The sequence below is a fragment of the Notothenia coriiceps genome, unplaced genomic scaffold (genome assembly GCF_000735185.1).
Source record: "Notothenia coriiceps isolate Sejong01 unplaced genomic scaffold, NC01 NC01_scaffold00001919, whole genome shotgun sequence".
In the NCBI taxonomy this organism is placed as follows: domain Eukaryota; kingdom Metazoa; phylum Chordata; class Actinopteri; order Perciformes; family Nototheniidae; genus Notothenia; species Notothenia coriiceps.
In genome coordinates this window covers 240,201-256,872 of record NW_011334620.1, presented here as the reverse complement: position 1 = coordinate 256,872, position 16,672 = coordinate 240,201, and the positions used below count along the sequence as shown (strand labels likewise).

At 40.2% G+C, this 16,672-nt stretch overlaps 1 protein-coding gene across 1 annotated transcript in view; it reads left to right on the top strand.

Annotated features, from left to right (window-relative positions):
• The window catches only part of LOC104964489 (disintegrin and metalloproteinase domain-containing protein 12-like), an 81,208-nt gene that overhangs the window by 51,351 nt on the left and 13,185 nt on the right, over window positions 1–16,672 (top strand). Inside the window, exons 14-18 of the mRNA XM_010793291.1 lie at window positions 1,792–1,940; window positions 11,523–11,700; window positions 14,737–14,826; window positions 15,939–16,134; window positions 16,250–16,358. Of these exons, the coding sequence (XP_010791593.1) occupies window positions 1,792–1,940; window positions 11,523–11,700; window positions 14,737–14,826; window positions 15,939–16,134; window positions 16,250–16,358 (722 nt within the window). The remainder of the gene's footprint in view (window positions 1–1,791; window positions 1,941–11,522; window positions 11,701–14,736; window positions 14,827–15,938; window positions 16,135–16,249; window positions 16,359–16,672) is intronic.

Sequence of the window (16,672 nt, the reverse complement as noted above, 5' to 3'; positions counted from 1 at the left end):
ATTAAACTCACAAGAGTCTTTATATGAGAATGGTTAGGTTTAAACTGTGGCAGCTGGCACTATCACGTTCTTTATATGGTGCGCTGTTCCGGGAGTTGCTAGAAAAGATATCAGAAAGACTATCAGAGCATTCTTTTTGCAACAAACACTATCAGATTCTCACCATCACAACGATAGCTCAGAGCGCCTTCAAAGAATTCACTTCCAAGAGTTTCATCCATTTTTGTTGATATCACACCTTTTTGTGTGGAAGCACTCAACTATGAATTGCTCGCGCACACATACACACACACACACACACACACACACACACACACACACACACACACACACACACACACACACACACACACTGATCAACATGACAGAAGCCAAGGAAAGTTTTCCCATCCTTTTTGTTAAAATGCGGGGTGCAGCTCCACATCAAATCTATTTACTGCTCTGTAATCAGAGCAGTAAATAGATTTGCTTGCCCTCAACTTTGACACATGACCCTTCCTTCAAAGGAAGCATGTGATTTCCACATGTACATTTCTCATGTTGAGAACATTTGAATACCACAGTGAGATATATACAGTAGCTACGTGGGTGACCTATTTCTAAGGGGTTGCCAGATTTGAAAACGGCAGCTGGATAACATCACACGAATATCCATCTTGTCAAGTGAGGAAATTCTGTTCAAACCAAAGGGTTGAAGGAAAAATAAGAACTGGAGAGTATTTTTGTCAAGATCGGAGGATGGTGCTGAAGACTTGTCTCAATGGAAAATGTGGTTTTGCTCTCCTGCCACTGTCCCCTTGATAGATGTTGATGTAGCCATGGTTCATCATTGTCATAATCATTAATTAGCTTTGTTAAATATATGACTAACACAATTATACAGTATCATCTGTTTTAACTTAAGGCTGGAAGATGCTTCTCTGGGTTGCAAACCTGAGTCAATGTCAATGCATTGATTAAGATAATCAACTGCTCCATGTTTATATGTACCGTGTATACATATGATTGGTACTGATCTTCTAATCTAAATTGTCAAACTTTTCCGCTATCATTGTGGGAAACACATCCAAAATCACACGGAAATGATAAAGATTGATTTAGGTCTATTAAACAGTGTTCTACTGTTTTGCATTACATGAAGGACATCGAATGTCCTAAAACTTTAACAGCAACTGTGTGTACCTCTTAATTAATTCACGTAATTGAATTAGTTCAAACTGCAGAATTAAGCTTAATGACGCAGAAAGATCATTACATCAAGACAACACCATTGGAACTGGATAGGATACTGTCAGTGTGTCATTAATCTCCACCTGTCTCACCTTGGCATACATACATTATTTACAGAGCTACATTGACTTTATTGCTCAGTCACCCATTCAAATGCCATTCTCTGCCTCTGTCTGCCTCGTGAAGGGCAGTGTTCCCGCGTATCCATGCAGTGCCAGTCATGCAGCGCTAGGTTTATGGAGCTTACTGTAGCTGTCTTCACTATATTATGATTGGGTCTGCAGGGGTAATGGAGTCGCAGATGAATTCAGGACTCCGTGAGCAGAATAAGTCATAGAAGAAGGGTGAGGGGGAAGGTGTTACAGTTACTGAACTGTTTGGGTAATCTTCAGCTTGAAAATGGTCTTCCTCAAACAGTCACTTCACTTCCCTCTTTTCTTCTTGAGTGACGGTGCACTTCGGTTTTTACTCAAAGCACTTCATGCAGAGTCAAACATACACAATTACACATAAGTCAAACGTTCTCATGTTGTGGGGTGTCTGGTTTTTTTCCCACTGCAGGATCACTCTGAGAACCCGCTGGGTGCAGCCGTGACTTTGGCACACGAGCTTGGACACAATTTTGGGATGAACCACGACACGCCAGAGCGCGGCTGTGGCTGCAGGATGACCGTTGACCGCGGGGGCTGCATCATGACCCCCTCCACAGGGTGAGCACTTTTGGTGATCCTTTTCTTAACAATTGTATAGCTTAGATTCTTTGCCTTATGATTTAGGCTTTACAATAAAAATGGAAGACACACGTTTTCCTGCTGGACTTGTTGAGATAGATGTAGTCTGTTGCAAAATTCGTATTAAATGTCCTTTGCCGCACACTGTCATATTTCAGACAGGTTTACAGTTAGGGATTTAGGCTGTTTGTCTGTGTGTGGGTGCACTGCTTTAGCACCAATTACCCTTTTAAAACCTTGCTTCGCACAAATTCTGGATTCAAATGTTTATCAGTCCAACATTCTATTAACTTGAATAGTCAAAAACAAGTGATTAAATATCCCACAGTGAGCTGCACAGGTTGGATCACTCTTCATTGTTTATGTGTTGTTTGAGAGGAATCACACACACACACACACACACACACACACACACACACACACACACACACACACACACACACACACACACATACAGTTTGGCCTGAGACTAAAGCAGCTGCTTTTGAATTCCACTTGTGTTGCCTGGGTTGCTGAGATAACACTGCTGCTGCGAGTGATGGACTCTGTGAATGTTAGTAAACAGCAAACAGATAAGGAGAACCCAGAGTGCAATACCAGATTTCACTCTTGGTCCGGTGCCAGTCTTGTCTGATGGTGAGTCCCACAAGCCGCAGACAAATGTGTTCAGGATAAACTCCACAACACTGCGAGGAAGACGAGGACTGAAGGCTAAAATGCACAGCTACTGTTGTTGTTCAAATATTTTATTGAGTTTTTAAAATACAAATCAACGAAAATTCTCTCAATGGCCCACCCACCACACAAAAAACAACATTATCCCTAGTCTAAATGTGTCCCCTACTTCTAAGATGTATGGATGAAAGACATAATAACACAAGAGGGAAAATGTGTAGAAATGCTAAAAAAGGTAAACACAGGTATTTGTAGTCAGAATTACACTTTATAGGTCTGAGAGGCTGTGCTTGAGTTCATCACATTACGCAGGTACAATACAATCAATGTTCCTTTGAATTAAGTAACACACGCTGTGACTATTATCATTCAACTTTGAATTCAAAGTAGATATAGGCTTCAATTATGTTAAGAAATCAGCAGAGACACAGAAGAAGAAAACCGTGAGTGGTCTATGAGGTCATCAGTGTGAGAAAAAATTTTTAGAGAGTACTTTTCCATGGACAAGTGAGTTTGGCAATTTACTTGTCCGAATACATTTTTCACTTGTCCAGAATGGACAAAAATTGGGGCCACTGGAATCTTCTTCTTCGCCATCGTATTTTACATTTTCCCACGGTTTTTACGACACCGCTAACGTAAGTGAGCGGTAAGATTTTACTGCATCACACATAGGGTTGGGTATCGTTTGGATTTTAACGATTCCGGTTCTGCTTTTCGATTCCGGTTATTTTCGGTTCTCGATTCCGGTTCTTTGAGAGGGTAAAAATAAGTCCCATGACAAACTGGGAGAAAAATATATTTATGAAAACATTAAGTCAAATCTGTATTCCTATTTACAAATCACTTCATACTGTTTAATTTCTTACGGTTATTGAATACAATTATATAAAAATAATCTCTGCATTGTTTAGTTAGTTCTAAGTGGTGCAGTTTGAGAATGCCACTGTGCTACACTTCCCCCCCTGCCCCGCTCCGCCCCGCCCCGTCTAACTGTACAGAAAGCGGCGAGATGCATTTCCTTAGGAATCGACAAGCAGAACCGAAACTAACATTTCTAAACGAACAATGGCGGACATGTACAATTTGCAAATGAGTTCTGCCTTTTGTAAACTGAATTTATCAATAATTTGTCAATAAATCAGGGCGAAAAACGTCACTTGTCCGCCGGACAAGTCAATTGAAAGATCTACTTGTCCGATATTGTAAATAACACGTCCCGGACGGTGGGACGTGTACTTTTTCGCACACTGGTCATCCTTCAAAAAAGCCACATAGTTAGTGCACAGAGAAACACATAAATAATGTATCTTACTATGTCCCAGAAAAACTTGAATAACCTTTTACTACACAAATAGAAAAGAGGGAGGGGAGGGGCTTTCTAAAAGAGTGCATGTCAGTGCAGCCGCTGGCAACAGTGAGCTCATCCCGCTCGTCTCCTAATACAACATTTATCTCAGCAAATAACACCACTGGATTTATGCACTGCGGTTTTTACATATGCACTCAGCGTAATGACATGATGACTGCTCAAAGATTTTAAATTATAATGAACTACATGATCTAAATGGGTGGAAGTTAGTCACCTTGTTATTCCATTATTTACACCAGAGTTTGTTTACAAAGCCCAGTGCATACTGCAATCTAATTATCAGATCAGGCACATTAAAAGTTGAGAGGGACGACCTTTACTTTCTGAAACTCGCTCCTCCATTTGCTCAGTAGAGTTTGAAATCAATACACAGTGGGATGCTGACATTTTCCCTGGCAATGTTCTCCTTCTTTTTAATTATCAATATTTTATCTGTGCATCGACCATTGCTTGCTGAAAGTTGGTACTCATTGGCTTTTATGATGGGGTTGATCTTTCAAAGAATCCTAGTCGATTCAATTTATTTTATATATCCCAATATTACAAATCTAGTTTGCCTCATGGTGCTTTTTAATCAGTAAGGCATACATACAACTCTCTGTGTTCTTAGACCCTCAAAACTGATGAGAGTTAGGAAAACATGAAAGAAACCTCAGGAAGAGCAAATGAACATAGATGCAATCGATGTTGTGTGTAAAGAACAACCAACACAATACAATCACTATATAAAGAATCAACATGATACAAAGAAAGCAATCGTATAGGATCACAGCTTCCATGTGTGCCAACTAGATTATTGGATTGACGCATTTTGTTTGAAGAATATGTGTAATGTGAACTTGGTCCCTATTTTTATATAGTTTTTTGTAAAATGTGTTGTTAGCTAGCAGCTAATGTTTTACTTTAGTCCTTTGTCAACATGTTGAACCGTGAATCTATGAACTATTTAAGCGTCTCTGCTGATTATTTAGCTCTAGCGCTCCATAACAGCTTTCATTATTTCAGGCACCTGTTTTCCTTACAAAAAGCTGGCACCTGTTCAGCTCCAACAGGCAACTAGAGCATTAAACAGCTAAAGAGAAGGATCATTACTTCACGAGTCGGTTAAGATTAAAACAGAGCTTAAAGAAAAGTGAATATTGGACTTACATTCGTCAGTTGGCCCCAAACACAACTGCAAATGAGTGGTTACGTCGCTCTGGATATGCCTGATGCATAAAACAAGGCCATTCTTCCCATAATGCTTTGCAATATTGTGATAATAGCTTATTTGACCTCTTCCAAAAGTTAGACTTATATTGCTTTTATAATAATGATCATGCGTGTGTTTGTTTTGATGTTTGATATCCACTGTGTTGTCTAGACAATGTTGTTGTCTAGATGATATCATGGGAACATGTGCAGCTTGAAAGATTAAAATGACTTTACCCAAGTTCACTTTAGCTGGTTATCTCCCTAATTGAATTTCCTGAACTGTCTGCCCGACTTCACCGTTTCCTGTTGACAAATCCCAAAAATGTTACAAACCTATCTCGAACTCATTTTCTCCTCACAGTATAGTTCATTTTGTATATATACTAGCAACCTCCTCTGACCCTATACCAAGATGCCTCCTGAATGATAAAACACATCTTTGTAAAGCAGTGCCGTTCATTCGACTATGCGTTTGGAATATTCCCATCTTAGACTTGCTAATGGAGGAGAGGACAGGTTGCATCTAAATGACGAGATTATCAGTGACGCTGCCAGCTGCAATCAAAGCCAGGGCACACGGAGAGGGATCCGCAGAGAGGGGCTTTATGCCTGGATACACACGCGGAGCAAGGAAGCACTCCTTATTTTCTCTTGTATCCCCCTCCGTAGTAAAGCAGAGGGAGAAACACAAGGAGGTTGAAGTAGGAGACAAACAGGAAGATGACAATGAAGTAATTGTTTGGGTACACACGGACGTCTATGGAAGGCGTACGAGCCCTGAAGTATGGCCACGAGAGATTTGTGTCATAACAAAGAATGAACATTTGAGGGATGGATGAGCGAAACAAAGTTGGTCATATTGAAGTGGGGATGTCTTTTAGAAGTTGAGCTAAGAGTTGCGTCAGGTGAACGTGGGGAGAAAGCTCAAACGTATTTTCTTGTGTTTATACGTGTTACCTGGGAGAGAGGTGAAACCCAACAGGCAGCCGGGGATGGACCTTGAGGCCAAGGAGGTGAATTGTTTGTCAACACATTATGAAATAGCTTGCGTTTGTTGTTTTTCCTCTGCCGAATCGACAGTGCAATTGAGGTGAAAAGGTACGTAATGTCATTATCTGAAGACATTCTGCAGAGGACAGGAGGAAAACAGAAAGCTAGCTTGCTGGTGGGTAAATGTTCTCAGTAAATGAAGCATGTGTTTTGCTTCTGTTTTTCATCATATTTAATCACCAAAGGCTCCTGCCAGTGTTGCAGCCTAACATTTACCAAAAGGTCAGACATGTCTCTCCTGCTTAGCTTGGACTAAATGCATGTCAGTCAGTAGAGCAGCTTAGAGAGCGGTAGAGACAGCTTGATGTCAGTCAGAGAGACTGCAAATATAAGAGCCCTCATGTGACCAATGTGTGTGTTCCTCCTCCTCTGAACCCTCTGGCCTCACGTGTGCAGATGATCAAACTGACGGGAATCATCTGTACTGCAAATATGGCTCTAGATCTGGGCAAAGCTCCTTGGCACACAAGAGACTGTATCTCTGTATAATGTGAGGGCTTTGGTAGATTATTATTACAGGAAGGCTGAATGACAAACAGGCGGTTTAGGATTTAGAAGATGGGGGCATGTAGGAGGCAGGGTGAGTCTTGAGCTTCCCTTAAACTCTTTATTAGCAGCCCATTTCACTTTGTGCTAACAGGTTATATGTTCCAAGAAGGTTATTTCTTCTGCTTTTCAATCGTTTTGTTTATTTCATTTCCTTTTTTTTTTTGTTCAACGATCCTATCCACAGTTCTACTTTTGTCAAAATCTGATTTAGAGTTGTCCACAGTACATTTAGTGTCGAAATCAAAGTGTGTGTGTGTCAAGATGAAGCAGCCACAACGACAGGGAAGAAAGAGACCGGAAGCTTTGATTAACACTGAATGCAAACATAACCTTTGTTATGGTTGGTGGAGAACCTAATGCCAACTAAACATCCAGTCTACAGAAACAATTAGAGCTTTGTTTTTAGTAAACATACTGAATTACTTTTCTAACTCATTTGAGAGATTGTTCATTCTTCCCTAATTTCTGTTTTGAGGTAAATGATCCACAACTACGGAATGCATTATAGCATTATATTACTTCATTATATCATTGCTTAAACTCTTTAAAAGCTTTGTGTGTTTTATTTCTGGGTGCTAATGGATTTCCAAAACAATACCATCAGAGGAAATATGTGCGTTCATGCATCTAACTTCATCTGCTCTGCTTTCTTACTGGCCATAAGAATAAGAGAAGAAAAAGAGAATTACTTCTGTTCCAAATTGCGTTCAGTGATGTTTGAAGAGGCAAGAAAAGGTATTTGCCCCTCCGGTGTTGCCTTGTCTGTTGACTTTCAAAAAAGGGTTAGGGTTAAAGGGAGCCTGTGGAGTCTTTTTGCCCACAAACTAAAGTTACTCCATGTCGTCTTAGGAAAGTATAAATGACAATTAAAAAAACGTTTACAGTATAACAGATGTTTAAGGCTGTAAAGCATACATGAGATTATAATGAACAGTGTTTTAGTCTCAGTGTGAACGACAAATTTGCCTTCCAAACATTATTACCAGTCAGAAAAGAGCTGACTAATTGGATTTAGTTTAACGGTTGTGTGCAGGGAAATTTGTTCCACCCCAGCAAACTTCACCTGCATGGAGCGGGGCTTTATGCTAATATTATCCAGGGAAACCTACACTCTGTGCTCCGCTAATTTCCTGAACAGTGGAGCAGCTGTGTGGTCTCAGCTGTAATAACACACACCTTCTTTATGGGTCTAATGAAGACTGAGATCTGTACATTTTTGCTTTTTCTACATTTTTTATTCTGATTTATTGTGTGTCTCTCTGTGGGTTTTTAGCTGTAATGTGACTTCCTATCGTGGTGGTGGGAACATGGTTGTTGTTTTTGGGGTTTTTCTATATATTTAGTCAGAAGTTTTGCTTTAAAACACAGCACTCAAATATATCTATGTGTAGAAAAAAGGTTGTCACAATTGAACTGCGTACATACATTAAATAAACATTTAAGACCCTAAAAAAGTTTCTTAAAATGATTAAAGACACATTTTTCTGCCAAGGTAAGATCAGTTTTGGCAGTTTTATGAAATATCACAGTTTAACAGCTGCACTGCTTATTGCTCTTAAACACTCCCCATTCTTCCATACTCAGCATCTGCATTGCATACCTAATTAACTCGTATTCAATATTGTCTTTTCCTGCTCATTTAAATGTATTCCTATCCTCCAAATAAAAGATACAGCCATTCAGCAAATGGCACAAAAACACTTGCAAAGCATTTGTTCTCATCGGTTTCAGGACAGTTAGCCTCTCGTCGTCGTATCTGCTCTTTCTCATAAAAACCTGCATTAGGCAGCGAGTGATGGAGAAGCAACATATCCCTGTATCATCCCTGGACACCTTATGAGGCAGAAACTGAATTTATTACCAGGACGGAGCGGGCACCTGTTACCCGGAGGGATGTCAACTGCAATTATCAAAGCCCTGTTCATACACAGTAACTGGCCACATTGGACATTATTTAAACATAGATCATTTGGAAGGATGTCCTGGCTCCCGCCGCGGCCGCTCGAGGCGCCCTCTGTTTTAAATCGTCAAGCATATAAATGACAGAGCACGTCCTAATGGCTCACCTGTAGATAGCTGTGTTTAATTGGCTTTAAATGTCATTACCCTCGTTCAAAATCCAATTAGTAATGTTGCATTACTTTTTTGGTTTTTTGTCTCGGCTTCACTCGACCTTGGCATTTACCAGTATATATTGTCATTATTTTAAATCATGGAACCAATAGGAGGGCTGTACAATACAGTATTTTATTGATAGTCAACATATGCAGAGAAAGGTTAACCCTGAAGAGAAAGTGTGTTTTTGTCAGAGACGGTCAGTGTTTTAGAAGATAAATCAGTGGACAGTCCACACAAATGAGTTATCCCAAAGCAAGAGCGCTTTGTAATAATCTGTTGATTCTAACATACATTTATCTTATGTGTCATCATAAGACTTTCCATTTGGGTCTAACTTGGTCTAAAGAAACCACATTTCTCTCAGTAAAGAAATCTCCACAGAACTTTTAACATTAATGCCAGTTTATTGAGAACAGACGCATTTCAGCCCTTCGTGCAGATCCCAAGGCATGCCTGTGTTTTGTTATCAGTGACAGCCCATGCTATTTGAAAGGGACTTGGTTAGATGTGCATGGTTTAGTCTTGATTTCTCTGCATGGGTGTCAACGCACAGGGTAGCAAAGCTCTCATTCTGTTTGTGTAACGGTGGTCAAAAACCCAAAGAGGAGGATCAAAGGAGCAGACGAGGGCAGGTGGATTGGCTTCTGGTCAGTGACAGATGAAAGCAGCTGACACATAAAGGTGTGAGTGAAGACCCAACACTTTCACCCCAGGGTGGGCGTTAGAAGAGGATTTTTTCTGTGTTAAATATTCTCTGGATATGTGCTCTCGTTGGGAAAAAGCTGATGTCTTTGCATTAAATGCCTCTAACGTTATCTCCAGTCCCCTCTGGAGGAGCTTCACTATAGTCAACTAACAACAGTGAAATAACCATGCAGTTACATCAGCCAAATCCCCCAAAGGCAAAGCATCACACACTAATGTTCCCCTCTGTCCAACGCCAGGCTCCACATAACATATTCTGTGTAATGTTGAGTTTTCACAAATCTGCCTTGTCAAGCCGCGAGCTCTGCAGACAGTCTCCACGCCCTGTTGCGTTTCAGGACCCCAGTTGGTCTTTTGCTGCATAAGTACGTGTATGACATATTTCTGTCTGAAGTCAAGCTTTTCAAGTATCAGATGCCAGCCGCCTCTCGCTGTGCCATGTCTGCCAACACCAGCCATAGCTGTCTAACACTCCACATCCTCCTTTTGAAACTAAGCTCAGTCCCATTATGGCTGTGGTAGCTGTGAGATACTCATTTTGCACCCTAAAGCCTGCTTTCTGTGTCAGTTCCTTTGTGATGCTGCTTTTTAGTTAGCCGGCATGAAGCACAAGGGAGAGAGATGGTTGAATTCCTATTTTACTGTGTGTTGTAGTTGAGTATGTCCTGTGGCATTTTTTTGTATTATACCTCCAGTGTGTTGGGTTTATTGTTAAAGGCAATGCCAAAACATTCAAGTTTCGAAACCTTTTAAAAGCAAACAAAATGGACAAACAGTATATAACATATAAAACAATGTCATACAAAGTATTCATTTGATTTTGAGGCGTCGAAGCGGGGACAAAGTCCTCAGAGGGTTAAGCAAAGGTTTTAAAAGTTACATTGTTCATTCAGTGTGCTAGAATGAACCCAAATCAACCACTTTCTTCGAAATAATTTGAATAAAACTGCTATTTGTAACCGGTTAAGCAACACAATATCTGAAATGTTTTTTTTCTATTTATGATTGTATTCCTTATTTTTTTTTCTGCATAGATGCTTTTCCATCCCTTTGCTCATGCCTCAGTCTCTTCCTCTGTTCCTGTCCCCACTCTGTATTATTATTCTGTTCTTTTCTCCGACACATCTCCATATTATTTGTGTTTCTCTCTCCATCTCTCTGCCTATTTATTTCTGGTCCTTGGTTCCTAGACTTGCAGAAGCTCACTCGAGCAGGAGGGCCATTCCCCCGGGCTTCACAGCTGTTATTGGCCTATCACACAGTTTCATCTTTACAAGTCATAACATTTTCCCATTTTCAATACCAAATCCAATTTCTTTCCTCACTAAATTAGACATTAGTCAGCCCTTCAGGTAAGCGATACCAGGGAGGGAAATTAATGTGTTAGAAATGATGTGGTTTCAGTCTTGCTTTTTTATCAATGTTCCACCTACACACATGTGCTCGCACACACACAAGTGATCCACGTCCAACAAACGCCTCCTCACACGCTTCCCTCCAGTCAGTGGCTTAAATTGTCCGTGTGCTGCCAGGATGTGCCTCTTGAAAATGTAAGTACCAGGGAAAATGTTTCTCTGGATATTTGATGGCCCGTTTATGAATTGAGTAGGATTGAAAATCTATTGACCCGGAGCTTATACTGTACAATGTCAGTAGACCATTACATTTGTGTGAAAAGCCCTATTAAATACTAATATTGAACAAAGGAACCAGTGGCAGCTCTGCTCATGTACTGGCTCAGCTGAACGCTTGAATCCACTTTTATTACAGATCGTTTTGCTAGTGATCCTTCTGTGTCTAGGGCAAATCTGTGACATTTATATGTCATGAAATCCATAAAGACTTTAAAGCTATGTCTCTTAATTTCTGTCAACTTTGTTTTTCCACTTTTCTTGTAGGCATCCTTTTCCAACGGTGTTCAGTACATGCAGTAAGAAAGACCTTGCTGCCAGTCTGGAGAAAGGCGTGGGCATGTGTCTGGACAACATGCCCGAGGTCAAGGTGCTCTACGGTGGACAAAAGTGTGGCAACGGCTACGTTGAGGAGGGAGAAGAGTGCGACTGTGGGGAGCCGGAGGTAAGATGGAGACCAGACATCTTTGTCCTGGCTTGCTTAGTCCATCAGTCTGTAACTTCAAGTGTGTAGCACTGATTGTATTTGCTGTATACAAATATTAGATCACAAAAAGCAATTCAGAAAATCAATATTCTACTCTTTGGTGATTTAAGAAGTGTTGTTAATGTGATTCAGAAAGATTCCATCGGTGGTCCTCTCCCAAAAATGTCCAACAACAAATCTGATTTTTATGTCTAATTATTGTAAAATTCCCATTTAAATATATGAACACTTAAACACAAGGGAAATACTGGTACCACATGCTTTTCTGACTTTATACTGCCATTACAAAGCCTATGGTGCAGAGAAAATAACAGTTCTGTAAGCAATCATCCAGAACACTGAAAGTCTCGAGAGCTCCGTCAGACCCCGACCGAACACAACAAATATCAGGTCAAACTTTCTGTTGACATTGACATTGTGTTTGGGGCTTAAAAGCATCGGAACCCACTTTAAAAAAAAAAAAAGACTAAAAGCTGAGCAAATCACCCGATATATAAGTGTTTTATTTACATCACACCTTCCCTCAGTGTCCCACATGTGCTGAGCGGTGCCCTGACAGGCTGCCAGGAGGACTTCATGTCCTGGTTGAAGGCCCATTAATCAAACCACTGTCCAACTGTGGCAAAGGAAACAAACAAAGCTGAAATAAGCTTTCTTTGGCTTTGCAAAGGCATGTATGATGCATGTGTCCACCCCCTTTGTTTCTGCCTCACACACACTGCAAGGCACCATGGGAAGTGAACTTAGCCATTATGTGGGAAGCAGGTATTACTCAGTTTCAGCGATGTGGAGATTTGATGATACATAAACATTCATATTCATTCATTAAAATATCTCAAGGTTTTGCTGGAGAATGTAAGGTGGTGAAACTAAAAAGAAAAAAAAAAAAAAAAAAGTATATACTAACTAAGCACTCATATACTAACTAAGCACTGACATACTAACTAAGCACTCATATACTAACTAAGCACTCATATACTAATTAAGCACTCATATACTAACTAAGCACTCATATACTAACTAAGCACTCATATACTAACTAAGCACTCATATACTAACTAAGCACTCATATACTAACTAAGCACTCATATACTAACTAAGCACTCATATACTAACTAAGCATTATATACTAATAAAGGACTGGTTATCTAAAGCCAGTTGAGTAGCACTTAAAATGGTTTGGCTCTATGAAACCTGATGTACTTATATGATTCTGTTTTCTATAAGTTTGTANTAAGCACTCATATACTAACTAAGCACTCATATACTAATTAAGCACTCATATACTAACTAAGCACTCATATACTAACTAAGCACTCATATACTAATTAAGCACTCATATACTAACTAAGCACTCATATACTAATTAAGCACTCATATACTAATAAAGGACTGGTTATCTAAAGCCAGTTGAGTAGCACTTAAAATGGTTTGGCTCTATGAAACCTGATGTACTTATATGATTCTGTTTTCTATAAGTTTGTATCTTCTTGGTCGAATGCACTTATTGTAAGTCTCTTTGGATAAAAGCGTCAGCTAAATGTAATGTCATGAAACAATGTCTGTATCTTCAATCTTAAAAATAAGGTCAGCTTAAGATATTAAATAATAAAATATCTGTGTGATAAATTGAAATAGCCTGATCGACTTTACAACATATTCTCTACAAGCTGTTTTCTTCAAATACTGGAGGTAATAGTGTGGGTTAACTTACAATATGTATTTGATAAACACATGAGTGATGTCTCTTTCCTCAAGAAACTATCTTTGTATGTGTTCTTTAACGGTAAGCGCCGGCTATAATGAGCCCGCTAACATGAGGAGAAAAGAGAAAAGGCTTCATAATGCATCTGTTAACATCAGAGCTCGACATGTGATTCCTAACCAGGATTAAAGACAGCTTTGTTTATTGAAAAGAATAAATGTTTTAAATGGGTACTTAAGTTTGTAATTTTGCTGATCCAAGTCTTTAAAATGACTCAACAGCGTGTTTGCTTCTTTGGTGTTGCGACTAAGCACTTATTTATTTACAGGCCACTGTAGGTAGTGTTTTAGTGGAGTCATGGTGTTTTACCACCAACGAACAAACTGTATGATTAACATTTGTTAACTCCATCTCAGCCAGTTTGCCCCTCCATGATGTCACCACAAAGGGCCTGCTTGTTTTATCCGCTGGCCCACATAGAGCAAGAGATGAAAGCCACCGTTTCTCCCCTCTCTAAACAATAGGCTTACATCAGGGCCATGAAGTAAACAGCCAGGCTCGTAAAACCGCACACCAACTGAAAATTAGACGTCCGACAAGCCGGCTGCCTCCAGTTCCCAGACCTCATCAAATCTCTTCTTTACCTTGGAGCCCCACAAGCGAAACAGCCACGTTGAGAAGGGATAAACGATAGTGGGAGTAGTTTCCTGCGTGCGATGCGTGACACTACTTGGAAAACAAAGCTGATGTGTCTTGGCATTCAATAGAAGATTAACATTGCAACACCGTCCCTGAAGTCTTTACAGCATTACTTCTCTTTCCCCTCATGTCTCCTCTCTCTTCTTGTTGTCGGTTTCTGCCGGCAGCACTCTGATCCTGTCATTGTGGTGAAGTGGCTACGATCTTCGTCTCTTAAAAACTCAAGATCCACTCCTGCTCCTTTCCATGATCGCCAAATAGTCTATTATTTATATACATCAAATCTCAGTTGAAGATCTAAACACACACCCTCCCAACTGCTACTTATATCTCTTGTTTCACCTCACCCACGTTTTGACCCCACCCAGGTCATCCTGTCAAACACACCATTCCCAAATCAAGAACATATGAGTTTGAGTTAATACATGTAATACATCCATTCAAAGTTCTCCAGGTCAGAGAAGTGGGAATCCCCTGACAGGAAGTCCGCCCCCCTGACCTGGAAGTCTTGATCTGACCGGGAGCAGCTGAGAGAACAAAGGTCACGTCCACATGATGTGAAACGTTTTGTTTTCTTCCCCATATCCCAGGAATGTATGAACCCATGCTGCAACGCCACCACGTGCACCCTCAAGGGAGACGCTGTGTGCGCCCACGGACAGTGCTGTGAAGACTGCAGGGTAAGAGTTCTTACTCAGGTCATCTTATGCATCCCCCCTTCTACTTTGGAACTCCTCTTTACATTTAAAAAGCCTTCCTGCCATTCTCATTGCTGTAAAGGTTCTGAAATTGCATTTTCGATGCTTCTATGAACAGTACAAAAAGCAGTACTCTGCGGAGATGAAAATATTTCAATTCAGAACTCAAGTGCCAAGACTCAGAACTTTCTCTTTTATTTCTCTCTTCTAGGTTATCAGGAGATTCATAATAGTGTGCCCTTGTGTATAATGTAATATCTCGGGTCAGTTCATTCCATCTTTGTATATTTTACCTGAAGGCTGATTTCAGTTATGGATAAGTTCTCAAGTTGAAAAGCGGAAAGTTATCCGTGGTTTTCCACTTTGGCATGAACATCTTTTTACTGAGTACTTTAGATGCGTGTTGTTTCATTGAAAAGGAACATTTGTTTGAGGTTAATTCATTACATTTAGTCTTTTCATTATGTCCTCGAACATGTCTCCAAATAAGTCCTTATTTTTGCTTTACATTAAAACACATTTTAAATCATAACAAAGAATACAATATCAAAAAGATATTCTACTTTACACTATGGCCCCATTTCCTTGGTGTTTTTATCTGCAGATCTATGTATTGCTTATTTTGGACATAAGAGTACCTTTTACATTCATTCTCATAATTGAATGAAACCTCCAAGCCCTTTTCTCGTTTTTATGTAACCCGGACATATCCTTTATATTAAATGCTCTTCTGCGTTAGACGCTCTTTGTTAACTTTAAAAAGTGTTTTTTTCCCCTCTGTGTCACGAGGCAATAGTCAGGTAAAAATTATAATTTGTCCAATTAGCCTCAACTGTACTTTGTGGAGTTTTTTACTAATCAATTTGTCCTACCTAAATGGAAATCATCATGAGGTCAAGGAAAAATGTGAAGGATAACAAGACAGCTGCAGTGCTAACCCAAAGATAATGGGCCTAGTAAAACCTGATGCTTTAAATATGTCAAAAAAACGGAACATTTCACCAAAAGCATTGACTTTAACAGATAGATGGTCATCAATTCTGCATATACTATTCCTGAAATGGCTCACTGTGCTGTACCGTATGCGTTCACAGCTGAAACCGGCTGGCACCATGTGTCGAGAGTCCAGTAACTCCTGTGACCTGCCAGAGTTCTGTACCGGTGCCAACCCTCACTGTCCAGCCAACGTCTATCTGCATGACGGGCACGCCTGCTACAGCGTTGAAGGCTACTGCTACAACGGCATCTGCCAGACGCATGAGCAGCAATGCATCACCCTGTGGGGGCCAGGTAGATAAATGGCTCCTGATCAGCTGTGTTCATCCTCTTTACTGTCATTAGGGAAATCGTTCACTTCAATTTGGTCGTTATGTTTAGCATTTTGCTTGTTTGTCTTTGTGCGAAGGAGCCAAACCTGCCCCTGGGATTTGCTTCCAGCGAGTCAACTCTGCAGGAGATCCTTACGGGAATTGTGGGAAGGATTCCAAAGGCTCCTTTGCCAAATGTGATGCGAGGTAAGTTTCTGCAGCTGCACCGATGTGGTAGAGGTACGGAGAAATTACTGTGCAAAACAAAACTGATTAGCTTAAGTGGTGTCATTAGAAATCTTCAGTATGTGGTGGAATCTGACGTGTGATCTTCAAACTAAAGTTTACACGGGTGAAAACATTTAATTTGAGGAAGATGGCAGCTAATTACGGTCTATGGAAGTATTCATGAATCATTTCAAGCTATTCTTTTAAAATAATTGTTCCAAAGATCTTTGGGTGAATTCTGTATTCAAGCGCTTTGTTAATTGATGCAATTGCTTTAACGACCGTAGGACTGA